General features: G+C 51.8%; 1 protein-coding gene and 1 pseudogene across 1 annotated transcript in view; both read left to right on the top strand.

The window, feature by feature from the left end:
* Window positions 1-17,674, top strand: part of LOC125353251 (histo-blood group ABO system transferase 2-like) — a 39,732-nt gene extending 22,058 nt beyond the window's left edge. Inside the window, exons 2-7 of the mRNA XM_048348794.1 lie at window positions 11,398-11,467; window positions 11,886-11,942; window positions 12,115-12,159; window positions 14,163-14,198; window positions 14,680-14,814; window positions 16,984-17,674. Of these exons, the coding sequence (XP_048204751.1) occupies window positions 11,398-11,467; window positions 11,886-11,942; window positions 12,115-12,159; window positions 14,163-14,198; window positions 14,680-14,814; window positions 16,984-17,674 (1,034 nt within the window). The remainder of the gene's footprint in view (window positions 1-11,397; window positions 11,468-11,885; window positions 11,943-12,114; window positions 12,160-14,162; window positions 14,199-14,679; window positions 14,815-16,983) is intronic.
* A 691-nt stretch (window positions 17,675-18,365) lies between these two features.
* Window positions 18,366-27,214, top strand: LOC125353244 (annotated as a pseudogene).
* Window positions 27,215-27,573: the final 359 nt, after the last annotated feature.

Raw genomic sequence — 27,573 nt, 5'->3', positions numbered from 1 at the left:
AGGCTTTTTGGGCATCGACTGAGATGACAATGTGATTTTTGTTCTTAGCTCTATTTATGTGGTGAATTACATTAATCGATTTATGGATCTTGAACCATTCTTGTGTCTGTGGGATGAAAGCCTACTTGATCATGATGTATAATTTTCTTGATCATTTTCTGGATCCTGTTAGCTAATATTTTGTTGAGGAGCTTTGTATCTGTGTTCATTAGTGATATTGGTCTGTATTTCTCTTTTTTTTTGTTGGGTCTTTGCCTGGTTTGGGGATGAGTATAATATTAGCTTCATAGAATGAGTAGGATTTCTCCCTCTGTTTCTATTTCACGGAAGAGTTTGAGGAGTATTGGTATTAGCTCCTCACTAAAGATTTTATAGAATTCATTGGCGAATCCATCTGGGCCTGGGCTTTTCTTTGTTGGGAGGCTCTTGATTACCCCCTGTATCTTGCTGTAAGTTATTGGTTTCCTTAGTTGATTTATTTCTTCTTGGTTCAGTTTGGGCAGTTTATACTTCTCTAAGAATTGATCCATTTCACAGGCAGGGAATATGGCCTAGTGGCAAGAGTGCTTGCCTCCTACACACGAAGCTCTCGGTTCGATTCCCCAGCACCACATATATGGAAAATGGCCAGAAGGGGCACTGTGGCTCAGGTGGCAGAGTGCTAGCCTTGAGCAGGAAGAAGCCACGGATGGTGCTCAGGCCCTGAGTCCAAGGCCCAGGACTGGCCAAAAAAAAAAAAAAAAAAAAAAGAATTGATCCATTTCTGTAACATTATTTTTCTTTAGTGAGTAGAGGTTCTGGAAATAGTTCCTTATGATGGTTTGAATATCATGTGTATTTGTTGTAATTTTTCCAGTGGAGTCCCTGATCTCACGGATATGAGTCTCTTTTTTTCTTTTTTTTTGTAAGTCTTGCAAGGGGTCTGTCAATTTTATTTATTTTATCAAAGAACCAGCTTTATTTGTTGAATGGTCTTTCTATTTTCAATCAGATTTATCTCTTCTTTAATCTTTGTGATCTCTCTCCTCTAGTCTTTTTAGATTCGATCATTTCTTTTTTCTCCAGTTGTTTTAGTTTCATCGTGAGGTTATTCACCTACTCTGATTCCATTCTTTTTTTTTTTTTTTTGGCCAGTCCTGGGCCTTGGACTCAGGGCCTGAGCACTGTCCCTGGCTTCTTCCCGCTCAAGGCTAGCACTCTGCCACTTGAGCCACAGCGCCGCTTCTGGCCGTTTTCTGTATATGTGGTGCTGGGGAATCGAACCTAGGGCCTCGTGTATCCGAGGCAGGCACTCTTGCCACTAGGCTATATCCCCAGCCCTGATTCCATTCTTTTAATGTGAGTGCTGAGGGCAATGATCTTGCCCCTCAGCACTGCCTTAGCTGTATCCCATAGTTTTCTTTGTGATGTATTTTCATTGTCGTTGTGGCTTATGAATTCATTAATTTCATCCTTAATTTTCTCTGTGACCCAAGTGTTAGATAACAGTGAGGGGTTTAGCCTCCAAGTATTTGTATAGCCTCTGTGGTATCCTTTGTTATTGAGGGTTACCTTGATTCCACTGTGATCAGATATAATACATGGGATGACGTCAATACTCTTGTATTTGCTGATGTTCTTTGTGTGGACTATGACATGATCTATTTTGGAGTATGTTCCATGGGCTGCTGAGAAGAATGTGTATTGGGTCTCTGTAGGGTTAAAAACTCTGTACAGATCTGTCAGATCCATTTGGGATATGGTGTTACTTAGGTCTTTGGCTCTCTTGCTAATCCTCTGGGTGTTGGATCTGTCTCTTGGAGAGAGTGGGGTATTAAAGTCTCCCACTATGATTGTGTTTGCGTCTATCTTGTTCTGTAGTTCTGTGAGGATTTGCTTGACATATGTAGGGCCTCTTTTGCTCGGTGAGTGTAAATTCATCACCGTGATGTCTTGTTTCTGGATTTTTCCTTGTATTAAAATCTAGTGCCCTTCTTTATCTTTTTGAGCTGATTTTAATGAGGAGTCCAGCTTGTCTGAAATCAGGTTGGCTACCCCTGCCGTTTTGGTAGGTGCGTTTGCTTGGAAGATCTTACTCCATCCTTTCATTCGAAGCCTGTTTTTGTCCCTTGCTGTAAGATGGGTCTCTTGAAGACAACAGATAGCAACTTTTTGTTTACGGATCCACTCTGCCAGTCTGCTCCTCTTTATCGGAGAGTTTATACCATTTACATTCAAAGAGATCATGGATAAGTGTGTTGTTTTTTTCCCTTCCATTTCCCTTTTAGGCTGTGTTTCCTCTCCCTTTTTTCTTGTCTTTATTGAGCTGCTCTTCCTGTTGGGTTCTGGCTATTGTAGTTTCTTTCTGTTTCTGTCTGTGTGTCCTGTACGTTTTCTGTTGGGTGGGGTAACCCTTTTACAATTTGCTGTAAGGCTGTTTGTTTGTTTTTTAATTCACATAATCCTTTAGATCCTCTGCTATGGAAAGATCTGGTTTTTCCCTCGAAGGTGAATTCTCATTTTGCTGGGTATTTAATTCTGGGTTGGCAGTTGTTGGCCTGGAGAGCTTGGATTGTGTTCTTCCACGCTCTTCGTGCATTTTAGGTTTGTGTGGAGAGGTCTGCCGTGATTCTCATCATTTTTCCATTGTAATATAGTTTTTTCTTCATTTTGGCTGCATTCAAAATTTGCTCTTTATTCTTGAGTTCTGAGGTCTTGATAATTATGTGCCTAGGTGAGGATTTTCTAGGGTCTGGTCTGCCAGGTGTCCTATAAGCTTCAGTTATTTGGGTGAGGTTATCCCTTGTGAGATTGGGGAAGTTTTCTGCAATAACTCTATTGAATATGTGTTGTATACCTCTGCTCTGGTACTCCTCTCCTTCATCTATTCCAATTATACGTAGATTATACATCTTCTCCCTGTCCACTATCTCCTGGATTATTCTACCCTGGAGTTTGACAGTTTCTTGGAGTGTGGTAATCTGGTCCTTATCAGCTGCATCGTCGTCCAAAAGAGAGATTCGAGATTCAATATGATCAACTCTTTGTGATGTGGCTTCGAGTGTGGTTTGCAATGAAGAGAGTGAGATGTGTATGGTTGCCAGATCAGCTCTCATTGTGGTAATTTCTTCTTTTAATGAATTGTGTTTTGAATCTATTTTTTTTTTTTTGCTAGTCCTGGGGCTTGAATTCAGGGCCTGAGCACTGTTCCTGGCTTTTTTTGCTCAAGGCTAGCACTTTGCCAGCTTGAGCCACAGCACCGCTTCATGTATCCAAGGCAAGCACTCTTGCCACTAGGCCATATTCCCAACCCCTTGAATCTATTTTTTCATGCATTTTGTTTCTCACAATGTTAAGGTCTTCTTTAACGGAGGAGTAGACTGTATTCATTTTTGCTTCTATTTCTTTCTTGTCTTCCTGAAGGTCCTTTGAGACTTCCATTCTAATCTCCTGGAACTGTTTTCTGAATTTAGTCCTGATGCTTTCGATCATTTCTTCTATCTTAGTCTCAGTTGTTTTTGTATTCTCCATCTCCTCCTCGGTTGTACTACTTTTTGGAGCTGGCGAGTTGGCTTGACCTTTCGTGAAATTTGTAATACTTCTTTGTGATTTATGCGTCTGGAGATCTGCACCTGTAGGTGGCGACCTTGGCTTGGTTTTGTGCTGTTCCCTCTGGTCCGACAGTGGGACTTGTTTATGTCCTGGCTCTGGGTTTGAGTTTGGCTGTTGAACCTTACTGTCCTATGGGTGAGTGTGACCATCTCGGCTGTTGCTGAGGTGGTCACCCACACTGCACTAGGGGTGGGTAGGTTCTGTTTCTTTCTCTGCAGGACTGTGCTCTGCCGCTGTGTTGTGCTGACCCTTGTGGATCCCTGTTGGGGGTTCGTGGGTCGCTGATTCAGTGTGGCGTGGAGACTTTTTTCTTCTTTGATTCCCTGCTAGTTGCTGTGGGTCAAGAGAGCTCGCCTCTCAGATTGAGAATTGCCGCTGAGGGGCGGCTCACCCACTTGTGTGGAGTGTTCCTGTCAGAGCAGTTGTTACCGCTGGGGGGGCCCACCCACCTGTGTGGAGTATGCCTATCAGAGCGGGTGTTGCTGCTGAGGGGCAGCTTGCCCACTTGTGTGCTCCTGCAGGGATTTGAGCGCGAGATCCTCCTGCTACAGGGCTAGCACGATGACATATGTTGGCCCTCTGTGGGGCATGCATGTGTGCACTCTTGTGCTTCTTTTGGGGGTGCACTGCCCCAGATTGTTGGAGGGTGCTTGTGCCCTCTCGTGAATCTACTGTGGGGGGCAGTATGCATGGACCCCAGCAAGTTCAAGTGTCTGGGCGTGGGTTGGTGCCCACAGACTCTCTGCATCTCCGCTGTGGGGGGTGGTGGCATGTGTTCGGGCCCAGGTGTCTCTGCTGAGCTGGTATTGCACACCAGAAAGCCTGTGACTGTTGTTCAAAAAGTCCACATGGACCAGGGCGCCTCAGGTGGTGTTCCAATGCCTGCCAGTCCCCAGGTCCCTGCTGGGGGGGGGGGAAGGGCTGGTGTGGACATATTCAGGCTCCCCAGCTTAGGCTTTGGGGGACGCTGGCCTAAGGTGTCTCCTGGTCACCTTGTTGGGTGCTGCTCTACCCGCTGCTAGCTCCTGTGTCCTCCCAGAAGCTGTAGGGCCCTCGAGCCACCAAATATGGGGCTCTTTTGTTCCCTCTGGGTAGGGAGGGAGCTCTAGCTTCTTTGTCCCCTTGTGATGAGCTCTACATGAGGTTTTGGGTCTCTGCTAGAGCTGCTCTCCCGTTGCTTGGGGGGGGGGCAATGGGGAACTTACTGGTCCTGGATTGTGTGTGTGTGTGTGTGTGTGTGTGTGTGTGTGTGTGTGTGTGTTTTGCCAGTCCTGGGGCTTGAACTCAGGGCCTGAGCACTGTCCCTGGCTTCTTTTTGCTCAAAGCTAGCACTCTGCCACTTGAGCCACAGTGCCACTTCTGCTGCTGTGGGTTTTTCCAGGCTGGAGTGTGGCGATTGATCATTTGGCGGTGGCAGTCCTGGCTCTCCCCATCCAGCTCTCCCTGTCTGCGCTGCCTGGTTCCCCTGCTGTTGTTGTCTGGTCTGGGCCGTTCAGTCCCGCGCCTCCGGTCCCACGCCACCTTCTGTCTCGGTCTTGTCTGTGCTCAGTCTGGGGCTCATGGAGCTCCTGCTGTCCGGACTCTGAACTTGTGGCAGGACATTTCGGCTGTTGCTTCTCTGGTCGTTGACGGTCTGCGGAACCATTTACCTGCTCCAGGGCCGCTTTTCCAGCCTGGCCCTGTTTGGGCTGGGGTCAGTGGGCGGGTGGGGGAGGAGGGGTGGGGGGAGGGGTGGGGGGGAGGGTACCCTAGAGATTTTCCAGCTTCGTGCAAGCCTTTCTTTCTTTGTTCTTTTTCATTTCCTGTGTTTCTCTGTTCTGGCTGTTGGGTTTGCTGGTCTCTTCATGGGGCGTTAGGTGTTGGAGTTCCCAGCTTACTATTCAGTTGGAGCGAGTTGGGGTGCCTCCCTATTGTGACGGCACCATCTTCCCTCCCCTCTCTCCCTATTTTTGTTTTTATACTTAAGGTGAAAGCTTAGGTATTGTTTTGAGATTTTCCTTTTATAATCTAGGCATTTCTCTTCAAATACAACATTAATTTCCTCCCACACATTTCAACACATTGTATTTTCATTTTCATTCTGCTTAGAATGTTTTTGGGTTTTCTTGTTTGACCCATTGGCTATTTTGAAATGTGTTTTAGAATTTCCATGTATTTGTGAAATGCCCCCAATTGTTTTGTTGTGGTTGGTGATCTCATTCTCTTGAAGTTAAAGAACGGACTTAGTATGGTATCAATAATTTTGAATTATCAAAGGCTTGCTTAGGAGATCCTGCCTGTCTGAGGTCCCCTGTTACCGGTGAGAAGGTTAGTAGGGTAGAATGTGCTGTGGCTAGCAGGGCTGGCTGGCTTTATGGAATGGAGCATTTTCTGTGTGTGCTTGTTTCTTGCCGACTCTGTTACAGAGCATGGGGCGGGAGGACATGGCCATCTCTGCCTACTGCTGATGAGTAAGTCAGCTATCCAGTTCATGCCATTTTGCTTCCTGTCTTTTGTGTTTAAGTTGTTAGGTGTGTAGATATTTACATTGTTGTAAAATATTTTCATTTGTCTCTAGTAACATTTTTGGCCATCAATTGTTGGGTATTAAAACATTCTTAGTCCTTTATGCCATACAAAACATTTTAAAGTTTCCAGAGGAAATATTCATGAACTTGGAGAGGTAGACATTTATTAGATGAGACAAAGACCCATTAGATCATAAAAAGACAAATCTTATAAAAATTCAAACTTTTGCCAGGTGCCACTGGCTACTCAGGAGGCTATCTGAGGATTTTGGTTCAAAGTCAGCCCTGGCAGGAAAGTCCATGAGACTATCTTGAATAAAGTACCAAAATGTCAGAAATTGTGCTGTGGGTCAAAGTGGTAGAGAACTAGCCTTGAGCACAAAAACTCGGGGGCAGTGCTCAGGACAAACACACACGTGCACGCGTACACACACAAAGAATGTGTAATTGATATATGTGTGACTCTGGCTGAGCCTTAAAGACTGTGCTGTGTAAATGCAGCCTGATCTGGAAGATCTGTGATGATTCCATTTGGACATGGGGGGTAATAAAAATGCTCAATAGTTGGGTACTGGTGGCTCACGCCTATAATCCTAGTGACAGAGGAGGCTGAGATCTGAGAATCATGGTTCAAAGCTAGGACAGGCAGGAAAGTCCATGAGACTCTTTTTGTTAATTTGTTTTGTTTTTGTTGCCGGTTCTGGGGCTTGAACTCGGGGCCTGAGCACTGTCCTTGGTTTCTTTTTTGCTCAAGGCCAGCACTCTACCTCTTGAGCCACAGGGCCATTTCTGGCTTTTTCTATATATGTGGTGGTGAGGAATCAAACCCAAGGCTTTGTGCACGCCAGGCAATCACTCTATCACTAAGCCACATTCCCAACCCCCACTCTGTGTCTTTTTTGAGCTGGTGGTTCCCGGCTCAGAGCTCATGACAGTATGCCTACAGTGGGCACACCTTATTGGTATAAATGATACCTCGAAAGAACTTAGTTTTAGGGAAATCAAGAAAAAAACCCTATTTGTGGTAGCCTAAAATTACCTAGAAATTAACCTGGCAAAAGATGTAAAAGTTGTTCATAGAAGAAACTATAAGACTCCAAAGAAGGAAATCAAAGAGGACACCAGGAAATGGGAAGACCATTCATGTTCATGGATAGGGAGAATCAATCTTGTGTAAATGGCCATAGTGCCAAAAATGATACACAAAATCCCAATGACATTCTTTACAGAAACAGAGAAAACAGTCCCAAAGTTCACATGGAACAATAAAAGACCTAGAATAGCCAAAGCAATTGGGCAAAAAAAAGCAATGTGGGTGGTATTATAATACCAGATTTCAAGCTGTACTACAGAGCCATAATAACAAAAACAGCTTGGCATTGGCACAAAAATAGAGCTGAAGTCCAATGAAATAGATTGGAAGACCCAGAAATAAAACCACACACTTACAGTCAACTGATATTTGACAGAGGTGCCAAAGACACACAGTGGAAAAATATAGCCTCTTCAATAATTGGTGTGAGGAAAACTGAGCAGTCGCATGCAGAAAACTAAAAGTGGATCTCAGCTTGTTACCATGTACCAGCATCAACTCCAAGTGGATCAGAGACCTCAACATCTGACCCCAAACTGAAACCACTCCAAGAGGGAACTTCCTGAACAGAGTCCCAGAGGCACAACAGACAGGAGAGGGACTCCACAGGAAGTACTACATTAAAATAACAAGTTTCTGCACAGCTAAGGCTATAGCTACTAAACTAGAAAGACAGCCAACCAACTGGGAAAAGATCTTTGCCACAATACATCAGACCAAAGCCTAACATCCAATATGTACAAGGAGCTCAAGAAACAACCCCTCCCAAACCTAATAAACCATTTACTAAGTGGGCAGGGAGCTAAGGAGAGACTTCTCAGAAGAAGAGGTAAGAATGGCAAAGAAACATGAGGAAATGCTCACCATCCCTGGCCACAAAGCAAATGCAAATCGAAACCACCCTGAGATTCCATCTCACCCCAGTGGAGTGACCAACATCCCGAATTGGAACAAGAAATGTTAGTGGGGATGTAGGGGGAAAGGACCCCTACTGCGCTGCTGGTGGGAATGTAAACTAGAACACACTCTGGACAGCAGTCTGGAGGTTCCTCAGAAAACTAAACGTAGACCTTCCATATGACCCAGCCATACCACTCCTGGTCATCAACTCTGAGCATCACGAACCAGGATACGACAAGGACACCTGCACATCCATGTTCATTGCCGCACTATTCACAACAGCCAAGATATGGAAACAACCCAGATGCCCACTACGGATGCCTGGATCCAAAAAATATGGTACCTATATGCAATGGAATTCTACACAGCCATTAGAAAGAATAAAATCAAGTAATTTGCAAGGAAATGGATGGGACTAGAACAAATCACGTTAAGTGAGGTAAGCCAAGATCAGAGAGGTAAACTGCACATGTTCTTTCTGATATGCATAAGTTAGATCTAAAGCACACTGGGATATGACAAACCACAGAGGATTCTAGATACTCACATACAGTGAGACCAAAAGAGGATAGTCTTAGAGAATCACAAAGGTGCATTGCTCAAGCGCCTCTTCATATATATAATACGTATACACTGGGCTGGGAATGTGGCTTTGTGATAGAGTGCTTGCCTAGCATGTATGAAGCCCTGGGTTCGATTCTGGAGTACCACTTACACACATATACAGAAAAAGCCAGAAGTGGTGCTGTGTCTCAAGTGGTATAACACTAGCATTGTGCACAGAGAGGCTCAGGGTCAGTGCCAAGCACTGAGTTCAAGCCCCAGGACTGGCAAAAAGGAAAAAATGATATATATATATAAAATTTATATATAACTATACATATATATATACATATATATATATATATATATAAATGAACTCCAAACATATGGAAACAAAAGACATTTTTCCTAATTTGTTTTTTTCTTTTGCTGTTGAATCTGTATTCTTTACCTTATATACAGTATATTCATGTGCATATCTGTGTGTGGGGGGGAACAGAATCAGAGGAAAAAGGGTGAAAAGTGCAGTAGTGGAGTACACTGGACATTGATGAAAGTGAGCTGTGCACCTGGTGGGTGGAGGGTGGGACTGGGGAGACACTGCACGCGTGGAAATGCAACCCTGCTGTGTGTCACCTCTGGCACTGGGGAGAGTGTGGGACCACATGACACGGCATGCGTGGAAATGCAACCCTGCTGTGTGTCACCTCTGGGACTGGGGAGAGAGCGGGAACAGAGGACACGGCACACGTGGAAATGGACCCCTGCTGTGTGTCACCTCTGGGACTGGGGAGAGAGCGGGAACAGAGGATACGGCACACGTGGAAATGGACCCCTGCTGTGTGTCACCTCTGGGACTGGGGAGAGAGCGGGAACAGAGGATACGGCACACGTGGAAATGTGCCCCTGCTGTGTGTCACCTCTGGGACTGGGGAGAGAGAGCGGGTGTTGGGGTTCAGCTTTGGCCTTGAGGGGGAAGGGCAGAGGAGAGCGCTCCCAAGACGCCGCCCTTCCCCCAGCCCTGGGGGAATGCGGAAGCAGGCCACAATTCTCTGGGTCCGAAACCAGAAGAACTGGCTTCACTACCAGCCCCCCAACTTTCTCACCAGCCCATGTGCTCAGCATTTTTGCGGGCTTTACCCATGGGGTGGTGCTATGCAGGTGACGTTAGCTCATGAGGGGGTCTTATGCCAAGCTCGCCAGCCTATCGCCAGCTCCTGGTCTATCACCCCTTTTCTCGTCACCCCTACTATATCAACTGTTAGCCCCTCCCTTATTAAATCAGATTTGCTCTTGAAGCGTCTCCGAGATCCGTCTGCACCTGGCTTCCTTCGTAGGTAAGGAGGGAGGAAAAGGGATCACGTATGGCTGCGTGCAGCTGAGGTCTTTCCTGAGCTCCCCACTCCACTCTGGCCTTACCTGCGGGTCGGGTGACCAGGGGAGAGGGTGAGAAAGGGAGCGATTAGAGTAGAGCCTGACACCCCCGTGCCAGGGGAGGCGACACGAGCCCGGCAAGCGGGAACAGAGGACACGGCACGTGTGGAAATGTGACCCTGCTGTGTGTCACCTCTGGGACTGGGGAGAGTGTGGGAACAGAGGACACAGCACACGTGGAAATGTGACCCTGCTGTGTGTCACCTCTAAACAACAGTACATTTTAGAAAGCTTAGTTTAAAACGTTGATGACATGGAAGTTACTTCAAAAGTAAAAGCAAGTTATTTCCACTTAGGTTTTCACCGACTACATAAGGGGAGAATACACTCAAGGGGTGCGGCAGCCAGGCCCGTGGCTCCCACCTGTGGTCCTAGCTGCTCGGGAGGCTGAGGTCTGGAGGATCACGGTTTGAAGCTCCCCACAGAACAGTCCCTGAGACGCCATCTCCTAAATAACCAGCGAAGATAAGGGCTGGGGTGTGGCCCAAGCGATAGAGTGCTTGCCAAGCCGGCCAGTGGAGCAGGACTGCGGCCTGAGTGCAGACCTTAGTACTTGCCAGGTGTTCCCGCCCCTCTGCCTTTGGTTCCAGAAGCGATTAGGAGTCATTTGTTTCTTGCCCTGGGCATTGGAAACAGGAAGGTAAAGGTAGACCAGTAGTACAGATAGTTGAAAAGGACTGATTTGAGGGAAAGTACTGGAAGAACAGGTGTCGGGGTGTGTGTGTGTGTGTGTGTGTGTGTGTGTGTGTGTGTGTGTGTGTGTGTCTGTGTGTGTGTGTTTAGTAAGCCTTGCAGAGAAGGCCATTTAGGGGTATTTGAACTCTTTCTTCCTTTCCTTTGGCCTGAGACTGGAACTTGAACTCGGTACCTGACGCGTTCACTCTTTCGGTAGCACTCTACCCACTGAGCCATGCCTCCAACCCTGCTATTTGAACTCTTAGCCATGAACACACACGACGTTCACAGATGAGTGACCAGTGCTGGGCCAGCGTGCACAGGGTCCTGAGTGTGGCCCCAGCACTGCCCATGATGAGAAGTCACAGGAAGAAAATGACAAGTGTCCTCAGTGCCCATCTGTCATGGAGGGAGCCGGGCCTGCCCTCCCTCCATGGGGGCCGGTCGTGGCCTTGCTGTCCCCTGTGGGCAGGGGGTGGTGGAGTGGAATTGGGGCACAAGGACCCTGAGCAGATGAGGAGCTGTGGAGGCAAGCTGGCGCTGGGTTTGGATCTACCCGGCATTGTGAGACACAGGAACTGTGAGGGCTCTGAGTGGGGTGAGAACGTGAGGGAGGGTGAGGGGGGAACTGCAATGTCCACTCCTGTGTTTCAGGATGGTTGAAGACCTACTTGCTTCCCTCTGGGGTCCTTTTCCTGGTGATTCTCACTCTGGTCTTCTTCAGGTAAGAAGCTGGGCTTGGGAGTGATGGTCTGGAGTCAGGGGTGGGGGGGCCCTTAGCTGTTCTCCACATCCATAGCCCCCAGCAGGATGAAGGCACTGCCACCCCCAGTTCTGGCTAGGTGGCGTGTCCAGCATGGCCTGTCCCCTGAGCCCTTACAGGGACTCCCCTTTTCCTTCCATGTCACCGAGGGTCTCTGGGCTGTTGGCCTGGGGAAGGGGAGGAAGTCCGGCCTGGGCCTTGCCCTTCATTCCCAGATGCTGAAGGCCCTGGGACCGCAGCAGAGTCACTGCCAGCTTGGGCATCAGTGGGGTCCGGGTCCTTTGAGGCGTTTCCTAGCCGGGCAGTGTTTTGAGCTCAGGGCACGGGTGGAGGGTGGGGCAGCACCTGAGCAGCCGTCTGTGCTCACTTCCTCTTGTAGCTATGGGTTCTTCAGCCCCAGCAGCCAGGTGCAGAGAGGCCTGGGAGCTGTGACCAGGTGAGTGGGGTGAGGGATGGACGAGGGGCCTGCCTCATGCATCCCATCGGGCATCCCCTGCCACCTCAGTTGCCCTGAAGGGTGGTCTGCATGTCTGGCTTCGGCCTCATCTGGAATTGCCACTAACGTTGTGCCAGGGCTGGCCTCCCTCTGACCCTGTGTCCTCCTGTAGTGTGGATGCGGAGGAGCTGGAGCAGCGGCAGGGCTCCTTGTCCAGGTACGGTGTCCTCTGTGGTGCCTGGGGACTGGCGGACATGCGTGGGGGGCGGACCTGTGCCGGGGGGGGAGGGGATGAGGGAGCCCTGCCCATGCCTGATCCGGACACTGGGGCTTCACTGCCTCCACCTAGAGTCAGTGAATCACAGGGCAGCTCACAGGGCTCAGCTCACGGGGCTCAGCTCATGGGCTCAGCTCACGTGGCTCAGTGCACGGGGCTCAGCTCACGTGGCTCAGCTCACAGGGCTCAGCTCACGTGGCTCAGCTCACTGGGCACAGCTCACAGGGCTCAGCTCACCGGGCTCAGCTCACGTGGCTCAGTGCACGGGGCTCAGCTCATGTGGCTCAGTGCACGGGGCTCAGCGCACGGGGCTCAGCTCACGGGGCTCAGCTCACGGGGCTCAGCGCACGGGGCTCAGCTCACGTTGCTCAGCTCACTGGGCACAGCTCACAGGGCTCAGCTCACCGGGCTCAGCTCACGGGGCCCAGCTCAGGGGGCTCCTCTCACGTTGCTCAGCTCATGGGGCTCAGCTCACGGGGCTCAGCTCACGGGGCCCAGCACACAGGACTTGGCTCACAGAGCACAGGCCTCTTTGGGGCCAGCTATGTTCACCTGACTTTTTTAAATTAATTTTTTTCTTAACATTGGTAATTGTCGTTAGGGTTCACACCTGTCATCCCAGCTACTCGGGAGGCTGAGATCTGAGGGCCGAGGTTCAAAGCCAACCCAGGCAGAAAATCTGTGAGACTCCTATTTCCAGTTAGCCACCCCAAACCGGAAGTGGCACCGTGGATCAAGCAGTAGAGCACTAGCCGTGAGCTGAAGAGCTCAGGGACAGTGCACAGGCCCAGAGTTCAAGCCCCATGGCCGACAGAAAAACAAAACATGTTATTATAAAGGTGATGTACAGAGGGGTCACAGTTACATAAGTCGGGTAGTGAGTATGTTTCTCAATGGGCAATGTCAGCCCTTCCCTCAGGGTCTCCCCTACTCTCCTCCTGTCTCTGCCCACAACTGCATAGTTCACTTTCAACATGCCATCTAGTGAGCACCACTGCTGCCTTTGTTCACCCTTTGTCCCTCCATGTCTGTGCTCCCCCCTTGCCCTCTCAGAGACAGACAAATGGACAAACAAGACAGAAAGAAAACAAAAACAGCAGAAAAGAAAAAAAAACCCTCTTGTTTCCACTTCCTGGAGTTCATTTCCATGATTTTTTTTTTGGGGGGGGGGCGTCAGTCGTGGGCCTTGAACTCTGGGCCTGAGCGCTGTCCCTGAGCTCTTCAGGGCAAGGCTAGCGCTCCACCACTTGAGCCACAGAGCCACTTCTGGTTTTCTGGTGGTTCCTTGGAGATGAGAGTCTCGTGGACTTTCCTGCCCAGGTTGGCTTTGAACCTCAATCCTCAGATCTCAGCGTCGTGAGCAGCTGTGATCCCAGGCGTGAGCCAATGCACCGCAGGCTTTGCCCTTTGGTGACTGGCTTAATGGCCTCCCATATGTCTTCAGGGCTCATCCCTGTTATAGCCAACACTGCAACTCCCCGCCCTTCCCCAGCCAACTCCCTGTTCCCAGAAGCCATCAGGAGAGATGATGGCTATGCAGGCTCTTGCCCTGGGGGCTTGCAGTGACTCTGGCCTGCCATGGACATGGACGCCCCACTGAGGCTTGTCTCCCACAAACTGAGACAGGAGGCTTGGGCCCTGCATGCCACTAGACCTGCCGCAGGCCAGGCTGCGGCCCAGGGGGCTGCTCTGTATCCAAGGCTTAGCCCCTTCCGCCCACTGTGAGGTAAAGGAGTCATTGGGGCCTCATGGCCCTCAGTGTGTGTCCACGAGCCCTGTGGTTGCTTCGATTCTTGGTTCCTCTCTGTGCTTAATGACCAGAAGCCCCAGGCGGGTGAGACGGGCCAGCCCACATGGCTGAGAAGTGCACTCCTCACACTCCCCAGCCCCGCGGGACCAGTGTTTTCAGTGACCCCTGTGCACACCTGTGTTTGGCTTTGCAGGTTGGCGTATCCCCAGCCGATGGCACTGACGCCCACGTGAGTGAATCTGAGGCTGCGAGCAGCACACGGGCCTGTAGTAGGATGTCCAGGCAGTTTCCTTTAGCTGGGGATGTGGCTTGGCTCCCATGCCTGAAGCAAACCCTCAAAGTCCTCCTGGATTCATGCTTCACTTTCTAACCTCTTCTTTTTCTTTTTTTTCTTTTTTGTATCGGGGATTGAACTCGAGGTCCAGACCTTCTTTCCTGTTTCTGACTTGCATTCCTTCCCGAGGCATGGGTTCCCTAAGGTGCTTGGGTGGGTGGGGGCGTGGCTATCCCCACCCTCCCCAGCAAGTCTCAGGCCCCACAGCAGGGCCTGGCATTCAGTGATGGCTGCTGCCTGGTCCCCTGAAGTCACATTTTCCCCGGTTGGCTTCCTGAGACTGCCAGGCCTGCCAGTGGGAGGGGCAGAGGAGCCCGGGGAGGAGCTGGTACGGGCTCTGGCCACACTCTGAGGGTCACCCTCCTTCTCTGTCCAGGAGGAAAGATGTCCTCATCCTCACTCCGTGGCTGGCCCCCATCATCTGGGAGGGGACCTTCAACATTGACATCCTGAATGAACAGTTCCAGCTTCAGAACATCACTGTGGGGCTATCCGTGTTTGCCGTCAAAAAGTAAGAGGGTGGAGGGAGGCAGAGACCTGGGCCCCAGGGACGCCCAGTCTGTCCTGCACTCAGGACATGGTGGAGGGCAGGGGGAGATGGAGGGGTGGGTGTTAAAGTGCCTTCATGCAATGGCTCACTGGCTGAATGGGCCCAGCACCAACTACGCTCCAGCCCCTGCCTGTTGCCCCTCCCTCTACACCCTCAGCAGGGACAGCTGTACCCCACCGTGCATGCTTCAGGTGCACTCCCTCTGCTAGAGAGGGCAGCAGGGGAGGAGGGAGGAGCCTGCTTCCTCTGGGACCGGTGGGAGCACGGGGCCGGCCACCGTGGCCGTCCATGCACTCGGATGCCACGCAGGGCAGATGGTGACTCCAGGCCCCAGGGGCTGGCAGCAGGCCTGTGGAGCCCTGGGTGCTGTCCCAGGCACAGCGGCCCTGTGGGAGCCCGTGGAGAGAGGGCTGGGTGCAGGAATGGGGTCCTGGGGTGAAGGCTGCGTGCACTGCCCGTGCGTGAAGGACCCGGGCAGCCTGAGGCCGGCACCCGCTTCCCCAGCCCGCACAGAAGCAGCTGAGCACCATGGCCCCCTCTGCCCGGGACTGGGCAAGTGGGCAGGCGTGTCTGCGCGTGCTCCCTCTGCCTGGGGCCCGGCCTGTCCCCACCACACATGAGTTTGGTGCCTGTGAGGGGCTCGCGGAGGCGCCAGAGCTGTGTGGGGCTGTGCCAAGGGCCCAGTTCGCTCGCCGGACAGTGCCAGCCTGGGTCCGTACGGGGCCCGTGGCTCCACGCGGCCTCGAGGGCACCGGGGGGAGGCAGCAGGGAAACTTCCAGGGCTGCAAGCGCCGGTGCTTGGGTGTGAGGCCTGGGCCTAGGCAAGCCCTGGAGCGGCAGCCCGCCTGGCCACCCCCTGTGGAGCCCCGCTTCGTGCGCTTCCGGAGGACCGGGCCCAGGGGCAAGGAAGGGGTCCAGTGAGGACACTGTCCAGAGGACACCACACATGGCGAAGGCAGGGCCACCAAGAGGGGACCGAGGGTTGGGCCCCAAGGAGGGGAACAGATGCGCACCCCCACGATCTCCAGCCTGGTCTCCTGGAGCGTGGCACAGCACGGTGTGGCAATGGCGGCCTCCAGCCGGTCCGTTGTGGACTGTGGGACGCTGGTGGTCCCCATCTCTGGTTGGTGGAGCAGGGCAGGGTGATTGGCAGGAGAGGGCAGGGCCTCCGGCGGTCCCCATCTCTAATTGGGGGAACGGGATGATTGCAGGGGGTCCCTGCACCCCGGGTGCTCTCCCAGCCAGTGGGAGAGGCAAGGAAGCGCACCCTGCTGAGTGTAAACCCAGAATAGGTAACGAGCCGTGAGTCGCCCGCACCCAGCCCAACCCAACCTTTCGCGTGCAGTTGGACAATCAGACAACTCGGGAGAGGTTCAAGACCGCTCTCAGTTTTAGTGGGGCGGACCCGATCTTAAGTATGGGCAATGGCAGCAGGAAGAGGAGGGTGTAACATACCTAGCCAGGGGCGATGATTGGCGGTCTGAGCTGTCAGTCAAGGGCGGAAGGCCATGGGACCTCCCTAAGTGGTGGCCTAAGTACTAGCAGGACCGCCCCCAGGTTACTGCTGGAAGCCATCTTGCTGCACATGGTCTTAAGGCTGGGAGGTGTGGCCAGCTAGAGCCGCCTTTCCAGTTCCGGACCCAGAAGGCAGGCGGGGCTAACCGGGATCCCTCTTCCAGGAGGCCGTGCAAGCAAGCACACCCCCAGGGACTGAGGCAGGCAGGGCTCTTCAGGGCCTCACTCCCAAGGCCAACAACCACACACCTCCGGGGCACGGACAGGCGGGGCCAGTCAGTGTGCCCCACAGATGATTGGCAGGAGAGGGCGGGGCGCTGGTGATCCCTATCGCTGATTCATGGAGCAGGGTGATTGGCAGGAGGGGACGGGTTGTTGGAGAAGGGTGATTGGTGGGAGAGGGCGGGGCTCTGGTTTTCCTCATCTTTGATTGGTGGAGCAGGATGATTGGCAGGAGGGGACGGGTTGGTGGAGCAGGGTGATTGGCGGGAGAGGGCAGGGCGCTGGTGGTCTCTATCGCTGATTGGTGGAGCGGGGTGATTGGCGGGAGAGGCGGGCTCTGCTGCCCGGGCACCCATACCAGGTGGCCGGCCGCGCCCATGTCCCCCTCGGCAGGTACGTCACCTTCCTGAAGCGGTTCCTGGAGTCCGCGGAGCAGCACTTCATGGTGGGCTTCCGGGTCAACTACTACGTGTTCACCGACCGGCCGGCCGCCGTGCCCCGGGTGGCGCTGGGGCCGGGGCGGCGGCTGGAGGTGCGGCCCGTGCGCGGCTATGCGCGCTGGCAGGACGTGTCCATGCGCCGCATGGGCGTGCTCAGCCAGTTCCTGGCGCGGCGCGGCGCGGCCCACGTGGCCTACCTGGTGTGCGCCGACGTGGACCTGGAGTTCGCCGACCACGTGGGCGCAGAGATCCTGAGCCCGCTCTTCGGCACCCTGCACCCCGGCTTCTACAGGGCCAGGCGGGACGCCTTCACCTACGAGCGCCGGCCCGGCTCCCAGGCCTACATCCCCCGGGACCAGGGCGACTTCTACTACATGGGGGGCCTTTTTGGGGGGTCAGTGGCGGAGGTGCAGCGGCTCACCAAGGCCTGTCACGAGGCCATGGTGCGGGACTGGGCCAACAACATAGAGGCTGTGTGGCACGACGAGAGCCACCTGAACAAGTACCTGCTCCACCACAAGCCCACCAAGGTGCTGTCCCCCGAGTACTTTTGGGACCTGCACATGCTGTCCCGGCCCTCTGTTCTGAGGAAACTACGGACCATAGCCGTGCCCAAGAACCACCAGGAGATCCGCAACAGATAGCAGGACACCCCCCTCCAACACCCCCCCCCCCCTTACTAGACTGGAAAGGACTTAGAGAAAAGAGTTAGTGCCCTGTCTTCCTCTGACACAGCAGAAGTTGCTGAACGTCCCCCAACCCCCACTCCCATTGCAATTGGAGGCTGGCAGGCCGGCCAGACACTGGCTGGCCACAGAGACAGGCGTGGTACTTGCATGCCCTCACCATCGGCCCCCTCTGCATGTCCTTGGCTCGGAAGGCAGGTGGTTCCAGCCTCCTCCATGGATGAGGGGTGAGCGGTGTGATGTGGAGGTCAGATCTGGCCAGCAAAAGAGGGCAGAAGCTGACTCCATCCCCACCATCTCCCCAGCCCCCCCTTGCTTAGAGTCCTGGGAAGATTCCCTCTCACAGTAAACAATAGAGTCAGAGACAGAGCTTGCCCGCGAACTGACCAGCCAGTCAGGTGTAAGCCCATGAATCCCCATCTAATCACAAAGCCACTGTCGTGACTGTCCCCACCCCCTATCCTATGGTCTATAAAAACCCTGCTGAACAAAGAAGCGGGGCTCATGACCGCATGGACACTACCATGGATGGTTGTGGGTCTGGCTTGAGCTGAATTAAATGACTCTCTTGTTCTTGCATCGGATTGACTCCTTGGTGGTTTTGGGGGGGGGTTGTGGGTCTGGCACATCAGATGGAGGCTCATCCGGGATGACCCCAAACCCCAGGACCCCGAACTGGAGAGTTGAAAACCGATCGGTGAGTTGTGTCTGTGTTGTCTGCGTGTGGTCGTATTCTGTTCTGAATCTGGGGCCTGAAACCTGTAAGTCTGTACGGCTGACATGCCTGGGCAGACGCGTTGTGAGCAGGGGTCAGCGGAGGGATTGGGAGGCGTTCCAATCCCTGTATGCTCGAGCCTGTGAGCTCCTCAACCTGGAGAGTCAGGTGCCTCTTGTTCCTGTATTCTGATAGGACAAGCTGGGTCGCTCCTGTGAGCCCAGCTTGTGGTTGGCGTTCTTGTTTATCCCTCCGGTCGACAGGAGGGATTTTCTGTATGTCTTTGTGTGTGTGTGGCTGTGTTATTGTGTCTGATGACTGCGTGTTATTTCTGTTTGATGGACGAAATGGGACAGACTAATAGTAGCTCCACACCCCTTTCAATAGTAGTTGGGAATTTCAAAGAAGTAAAAGAAAGAGCTCAGAATTTAGGTGTGAGAGTTAGGAGAGGCAAACTGATTTCTTTTTGCAGTGCAGAATGGCCCACCTTTGGAGTCGGGTGGCCAGCAGAAGGAACCTTCAATCTCTCCTCCATCCCGAAAGTTAAAGATGTGGCTCTCTCCCTAGAGCGTGTTGGCCACCCTGACCATGTTCCCTACGTTCTAGTGTGGCAGGACCTCTTGGAAACCACCCCCCCTTGGGTAAAAATTTTCCTTCCGCAGCCCTCGATGAGCCCAGCACCAGCAAAAGTTCTTGTGGCTCAGAGTTGGCTGGACAAGGGTGAACGGACTGAAACTAAAACTTCAGTGCCCCTCCATCTTTTGGTGCAAGGTGGCAATGAGGAGGAATCAATCTTCCCTGACTTGCCTCTTCCTCCTCCCCCTCCTGAATGGGGTTTTCCTCCCCCATACCAGTCTCCGCCCCCTCCAGGCTGCGCCGAAGCCACTCCATCCCCACCGCCGGAAGAAGGAACCAGGGGAAGGGCAACAGAGTCAGCGAGTGAGCAGACCAGGCAGCCACCTGACTTACCAATGGGAGGGGGAAGAGCAGTGGTGAATGCTGCAATGTGGGGGCCAGCAGCGGGAACAAGGGGGAGGGTGGGCAGAATGATTCCAACCAACTCCCAGGACCAGTGGACTCCACAGTGCTTCCCTGTCGGGACCCCTTTCACCCTCGCGCATGTCCCGCCCCGTCCCACCGGGCGGAAAGCTGGAGTGCGGCCCAATGTGCAAACCTTGGCGGTGCGTAGTGGCAAGACGCCCCTCCTCCCCTCACACACTTAAAGAATAACACGGGAGTCACGCGGGCGTTTCGGGGTAAGCTTCTGGAACTTCCACTGGTTTACTCAGGGGAGGGGTTTATATGACACTAATGGCGGCAGGAAGGGGAGGGATCTGGAGTCACTAGGGATAGGCTGATCTGGGCTGTCTATCACAGTGATGTCACGGCACTTCCCCCAGAGGTGGAGATCACAGCCCACAGGACTGCCCCCTGGGCTCTGGCCAGCGCCATTTTGACACACACATGTGCGTGCTCCAAGAAGAGAGGCAGGGCTGGTTTGGGCCTCTTCCGGTTCCAACCCAAAAGGGGGTAGGAGTGACTAACAGCTACGCAGCCCCAGGGTGGGAGAAAGGGGCGGTCTCTCAGGACCTGCCAAGCCGATTCCCCAACATCTCCCCCCCCCCTTTTTTTTTTAAAAGCAGGAGGTGCTTTGTACATAAGGCATGTGTAGGCATGAGGCAAATGTTGACATAAGATATATGTGGGGCCTCTTCCACAAGGGGAGGGTAGGTGAAGGGGCCATCCATTTGGCTCAGTCCGGAGAAATTGGAGCCCTTAGCCCGTTTCTGTGCCACTCAAGATAATACAGACAACACTCCCCTCTTCTGGCGGTGAGGTATAAGAAGGTCCGAGCTTTGGCGATTCTGGTGGTCCACAGCAGCCAAGGCACTGGTAAATTAACACATATGATTAGTAAATACTTTATCATAAACATTGAGGCAAGGTGCTAAACCCTTATGCCTATTTTGTAAATATTTTATCAAAAACATTGAAGCAAGGTGTCAAAAGCCTCAGCTCCTATTTCCCTCCAGCGGGAACCCCCTAAGTTTAGAAGCAGGGGGAGAGCAAAAGGGAAAACCATATTCCTTTCCAGTTCTTGTGCAAAGCCGTTGGCAATATTGCCACCGCAAAACATTGCACCAGATAAACGCCAAGGAAGAGTCTAGGAAGCAAGCAGGGAAGGGAAGCTGGCTGCCTCCGGTGTCGTCTACCGCTGATGCACGCAGGCAGGCTGCCCATATTCCCAGGGAAGAGCAGAAGAAATGCAGCACGGTCCTTGTTTTCCTAGAGAGAACAAGAAGAAGACATTTCTCCAGAGTGAGTGTTCTGGACTTGGTTTCCCAATCAGGAAAGGCACATATAAGGCTCCTTCCTGCACTGATTTGGGAATATTTAAAATTTTTTGTGTAAATTTAAGATAGTTAATGTAAGCATAACTTTCCTGTAAATTTAAGATATTTAATGTAAGCATAGCTGTCCTTAACTGGTCATGGGGACTGTTCCTCCCCCTTTTTGTTTTAATTAACGACACAGGAGGGCACCAGGCTGGGAGTATGGGTGAAGGTCATTTCTTCTGGAACTACTTCCTGCTGAAAGTGGGCGAAGTAGTCAGGGGCCCCTGATTTGCCTGGTACCGTCCAGTTTGGTTGGTAAAAGTCCTCATCATTACTACAAGAATGGTTATTAGGGCCAGAGGGTGTCATGGTCTCCTCTAGCCAGCTCCTGTAGCTTGGGCACATCAGGAAGTCCCTAGGGCTGGGGTCTCCAGGGTCCAGATCTGCGTTGGGTACAGCAGTGTAGAAGGATGATGGCCTTGAACTGCAAGTTCCCAGGTGGTGACCTCAGTGAGGGATGTTATTCTGTTAAAAGAAACTTTTGAAAAGGTCAGGCAAAAGGATGACAAGTTCACAGGGCTAGTTAACATGAATGGCATAGGAGAACATACCCTGGGCATAAGCCAGAAAAGTTCCATTCCGAACATGAACCCAATTGTGGCCAATTACAAGGAAGGAGGGATAGCTAAAGGAAGTGTTTAGGGATAGTGGTCCTGTTTGGAGTAGCCAGTCAAAGGTATATATATATATATTTACACACACACAACTGGCAGGAGGAAAACGGACAGGTATAGGCATTGGATAGGTACAGCTATTCCTCCTGATCTCTCGGCTCTGATTAGTTTTGAAAGGGTGAGACAAGGCGACTTCGTTTAGGATGTGACATCATTTTTCTCTTACTCCTCTCCATATCCCTGTTTCCTGGACTGGCTGAGTCCCAGGAGTCCAGGTGTTTGTTGCTGGTATGGCATGCTCCCATTGGCATTCACGGAGTTTGAACTCAGGGCCTGAGCACTGTCCCTGAGTACTTCTGCTCGAGGCTAGTGCTCTACCCCTTGAGCCACGGTGCTGCTTTCAGCATTTTTTTGTTCTCTTGAGCCAAGCTTCCAGTCTGGCTCTTTGCTGGTTAATTGGGAGATGGAGTTTTAGAGAGATTTTCTGCCCGGGCTGGCTTCAAACTGCAATCTGAGGAGTTATAGCCATAAGAGCCTTTTTTGTATCCAATTAAAGCAACAAGGGGAACAATAGGAACAGAGCCCCACCTGTAACTTGTCGAGAATTGACCAACAACTGCTTGTCAGAGTTCTGTCATAACACTTAGAGAACAGCAGACTGAATGAGATCTATGTGCCATTAATTTAAATCATACCATTTGATCTTACCAGCAGGTGGAAGAGAGCACAAATGAATAATAATTAGGAGGGCAAAAGGTCAGGACAATGTAAAAGTCTCAACTTCAGTGGATCTGAAGTGGCTGTGTCTTCCATCCAAAATTAGCAGGCCAGCAAGAGAGATGGGTTGCATCTGGGTAAGGCTGTAGTAGGATCTCAGAGAGTCCTCTGGACAGGTTGTCACACCTCCTGCAAGATTCTGCACAGACTGTTTAAAGACATTTGAAATCCCCCAATATTTCCTGGTTGGTTGCTTTGAGTATTCTCTGGCTTTTGGAGTCTGATGCCCTTCTGGTTCAAGCAGGGTAAAAAGAATTTCTTAGTCACAAAATCCACACGGCTAGCACACATTTTTAACCTGTATTCTGTGAAGCAAAACGTTAATTTTTGGGTCAGGAAAATTTAGGTTAATAGTCACATTTGTGTAAAATGATTCTGATCCCTCGATCTTAAAGAGTTTTAAGCGATTTCACGTAGTAGTTAGAAGGCAGTCATTTTTAAACCATAATGCTAGATCTTATATGCTTTTATCCACAGACAAACGGACAGACAAACATACACAAACGGTTGTGCACAAGATTTGAGCACTCTTAGGAAAAATATCTGAATTGGCCATGTAAGTCTACTGGAATTCCAGTGGCAAAATGGTATTATTTTGCCCATATTTTAGTAAGCAAAAAAGAAACCTTTCCAGCAAACCAAAATTTTCACAGATTATCTGAGAAGCCACATTTTAAGAAACCAGTTTGGAGACAAGACATGAACAGAACAGACACGTGGCACAGCTTAACACAGCAAGACATCTTTAAGCCCCTGCCCAGCCTTGGGGGATTTGGCACGCCCATCACCTGGGGTGAGGGCGGGAGGAGGCCACCCTAGAACCTATCAAACATTAACAACAAAAATCTAAGGCCTTTTTTGTCTAGCAGGCCTCAGAAGCAAAAAAGGGGGTGGGGAAGGGCGAGTAAAGGCAGCCAGGCCAAATGTGCACACTGCCTCCGCTCTCCAGGGCCGCCACTGCCGCCAGGGGGCTCTCTTCTCCCTCAGCTCCCACTGGGCCAAAAATGGCGTGAGGATCCGGCAACAACTGCTCTGCGCCGGCCCATTTAAAAAGGGCCAGCAGCATGTTCTGAAATCCCTCGGTCCTCAGCCCAAGTGTCCCACAAGTCCAACCTAGTATTTTTGGAGCGTGAATCTACTTTAGCTCTGCCCCACTGTTCCCACCGGGGTGGGGGGAACTATGCACCCAGAAAACTGTTCTTGATCCAAGGGATTGCCGGTTTAATCTACATTTCCCATAGGCTTTGTGCCCCACGTTGGGTGCCATTTCTGTCGGGACCCCTTTCTCCCTCGCACGTGTCCCGCCCCGTCCCACCGGGCGGAAAGCCGGAGTGCAGCCCAATGTGCAAACCTTGGCGGTGCATAGTCGCAAGACACCCCTCCTCCCCTCGCACACTTAAAGAACGACACGGGAGTCACACGGGCGTTTTGGGGTAAGCTTCTGGAACTTCCACTGGTTTACTCAGGGGAGGGGTTTATATGACACTAATGGCGGCAGGAAGGGGAGGGATCTGGAGTCACTAGGGATAGGCTGATCTGGGCTGTCCATCACAATGATGTCACAGAACTTTCCCTAGAGGCAGAGATCATAGCCCACAGGACTGCCCCCTGGGCTCCGGCTAGCGCCATTTTGACACACACATGTGTGTGCTCTGAGATGAGAGGTGGGGCTGGTTTGGGCCTCTTCCGGTTCTGACCCGGAAGGGGGTAGGAGTGGCTAACAGCCACGCAGCCCCAGGGCAGGAGAAAGGGGCCGTCTCTCAGGACCTGCCAAGCCGATGCCCCAACACTTCCCTTATGAGCAGCGGGGCCCCCTGATGTTGTGGGAAACCAAGCCTTTTACTATTGGCCCTTTGCCACCAGTGACCTGTATAATTGGAAAACTCAGAATGCCCCATTCTCTGACAACCCTAAATCCCTTATTAACCTATTAGATACTGTTATGTTTACCCACCAGCCTACTTGGGACGACTGTCAGCAGTTGCTCCGGGTCCTCTTCACTTCTGAGGAGCGGGGAAAGGATCCAGACAGAAGCCCAGAAATTGGTTCTGGGACCTAATGGGCAGCCCACAGCTAACCCCGCTCTTTTCGACAATGCCTTTCCCCTTGTATGGCCCTCTCCTGCCTGGGATTACAACTCAGCTGAAGGTAGGTGAGGCTCGATGTCTATTGCCAGACTCTAATGGTGGATCTCAGGGCTGGGGCATGCAAGCCCACAAATTTGGCCAAGGTAGGAGATGTGATACAGGGCAGTGAGGAGAGACCAGCAGTGTTCTTAGTGAGGGTCATGGAGGCCTACCGGCAATACACCTCCTTGAATCCTGAAGCCCCCAAGAATAAGTCCTCTGTTATTGTGTCATTTGTGACCCAGGCTGCACCAGATATTAGGAGAAAGTTACGGAGAGTGGATAGATTAAATGAAAAGAGTTTGCAAGATTTGCTAGAAGTGGCAGAGAAAGTGTACAACAATAGAGAGACTCAGGAAGAGAAGTTGGCAAGAAAGAAAGCTGAAGAGAGGAAAGAGAGGGAGATAGAGAGAAAGGAATGAGGAGAGAAAGACTAGAGCAGCAGAGAATGCACAGTTAGAGAGGATCCTCCTGGCAGTCACCGCTGGGTCTACAGATGAAAGGCGGCACCAGCTGCAAGATCTGGTGAGTGATAAGGGCAAAGGCAGAGGCCCACGTGGGGAGCGTTGCAAAGTGCAGCGGGACCAGTGTGCCTACTGTAAAGAAACTGGGCACTGGGTGAAAGAGTGCCCAAATAAACCCAGGTGCAAGGCTCATGAGCCTAATCGCGGCCTTCGCTGAGTGCTGGTCACTGAGGCAGAGCTCAGTGACTAGGGAGGACAGGGCTTGGCCCCCCTCCCCGAGCCCAGGGTAACCCTCAAAGTAGAAGGGACTCCTGGTGGACACCGGGGCTCAACATTCGGTCCTGCTTGAGCCCCGGGGCAAGTTGTCAAGTAAGACTTCTTGGGTGCAGGGAGCCACTGGGACAAACAAATACTCATGGACTACCTGAAGAACAGTGGACCTAGGCGTGGGCTGGGTAACCCACTCATTCATGGTCATCCCAGAATGTCCTTAGGGTGGGATCTGCTCACCAAAATTAGGGCTCAGATTCATTTCCGGCCGGGTGGAACTTCAGTTCTGGACCAACAAGGCCGCCCCATTCAAGTCTTGACCCTTAATTTGGAAGATAAGTATTGTCTGCACCAGAGTCCACCACCACCAGATGGCAACATGGACTATTGGCTATGGGCTTTCCCTGAGGCTTGGGCAGAGACTGGGGGAATGGGACTGGCTAAACACAGACCCGCGGTATATATAGAATTGAAACCGGGGGCTGACCCCCAAAAGTTAAGCAATACCCCATGTCCCATGTCCCTAGAGGCCGGAGCCGGGATAACCCCCCACATCCGGTGTCTACTGGAGTTGGGTGTGTTGCGACCTTGCCAGTCGGCCTGGAACACCCCCTTGTTACCAGTTCGCAAGCCACAATCAGATGACTACAGACCAGTCCAAGACCTGAGAGAAGTGAACAAGCGAACCATGGACATACATCCTACAGTCCCAAACCCATACACCCTCCTCAATGCTCTTCCCCCAGAGCAGCAGTGGTATACCGTTCTAGATTTAAAAGATGCTTTTTTCAGCCTACCATTGGCCCCAAAGAGTGAGAATCTGTTCACCTTTGAATGGGCAGACCCTGAGAAAGGAATTAATGGGCAACTCACTTGGACACGGCTGCCACAAGGATTCAAAAACTTGCCTACTATCCTCGATGAGGCCCTCCACAAAGACTTGGGTGAGTTCCGTTCTAACCACTGAGATTGACTCTTTTACAATATGTAGATGATCTGTTAATTGCAGCTGAGAGCTGTGAGGAGTGCCTGGAAGAGACCAAGGACTTGCTCCAGACATTGGGAAACCTAGGATACCGGGCTTCAGCCAGAAAGGCTCAGATCTGCAAACCAAAGGTAAACCACCTAGGGTATCTGCGAAAAGAAGGTCAGAGGTGACTGACTCAAGCAAGGAAAGAAACCGTACTCAAAATTGCTAGACCTCAGAGCCCTCGCCAAGTGCGGGAGTTCCTGGGGTCCGCAGGCTTTTGTAGATTATGGATTCCCGTGTTCGCTGAACTAGCAAAGCCCCTCTGTGCAGCTACCAAAGAAGCACAATAGTGGCTCTGGACTGATGAAATGGAGAAGTCCTTTGAACAGATTAAAAGGGCTCTCCCATCGGCCCCAGCCCTAGGACTGCCTGATGTGACTAAACCCTTCCATTTGTATGTGGATGAAAATAGGGCATAGCGAAGGGAGTGCTCACTCAGTACCTAGGTCCCTGGCGACGACCAGTAGCATACCTATCCAAAAAGCTGGCTCCTGTAGCCGCCGGGTGGCCAATTTGTCTCTGTGTAATAGCTGCAACTGCCCTGTTAGTCAAAGACGCTGACAAGCTGACTTTGGGACAGGAACTATACTTCACCACCCCTCACGCCATCGAGGGTGTACTTAAGCAGGCACCTGATCACTGGCTAAGTAATGCACGGCTCACCCACTACCAGAGCCTATTCCTAAACCCTCCTAGAGTAACATTCCAGGCCCCAGCTGCCCTGAACCCTGCCACCTTGCTGCCTGGTGCCAATCAGGATGCACCTCTCCACGACTGCAGTGAGATTCTGGTGCAGGTACACGGAATCCGAGCTGATCTGAGGGACCCACTTCTGCCAGACACAGAGCTCGTCTGGTACACCGACGGGTACAGCTTCATCAGGGATGGACAAAGGTTTGCGGGAGCAGCAGTGGTAACGGAGACAGAGGTCGTGTGGGCTGAGCCACTTCCGGTTGGGACCTCAGCACAACGAGCAGAACTAGTGGCACTAACAAAGGCCTTGACTCTGGGAAAAGGCAAAAAATTGACTGTCTACACTGATAGCTGGTATGCCTTTGCCACAGCTCACGTGCATGGAGCCATTCATAGGGAAAGAGGACTATTAACTGCAGATAGAAAGACTATTAAGAATAAGGAGGAGGGGCTGGGGATATGGCCTAGTGGCAAGAGAGCTTGCTTCATATACATGAGGCCCTGGGTTCGATTCCCCAGCACCACATATACAGAAAACGGCCAGAAGTGGCGCTGTGGCTCAAGTGGCAGAGTGCTAGCCTTGAGCAAAAGGAAGCCAGGGACAGTGCTCAGGCCCTGAGTCCAAGGCCCAGGACTGGCCAAAAAAAAAAAAAAAAAAAAAAAAAAAACAAGAATAAGGAGGAAATACTGGCCCTAATAATGGCCCTCTGACTGCCAAAGAAACTAGCCATAGTGCATTTTCCGGGGCACCAGAAGTCAAGGGACCCAGTCT

The sequence above is a fragment of the Perognathus longimembris genome, chromosome 1 (assembly GCF_023159225.1).
Source record: "Perognathus longimembris pacificus isolate PPM17 chromosome 1, ASM2315922v1, whole genome shotgun sequence".
Lineage (NCBI taxonomy): Eukaryota > Metazoa > Chordata > Mammalia > Rodentia > Heteromyidae > Perognathus > Perognathus longimembris.
The sequence above is the reverse complement of the archived record's forward strand: the minus strand, read 5'-3'. Positions and strand labels throughout refer to the sequence as shown.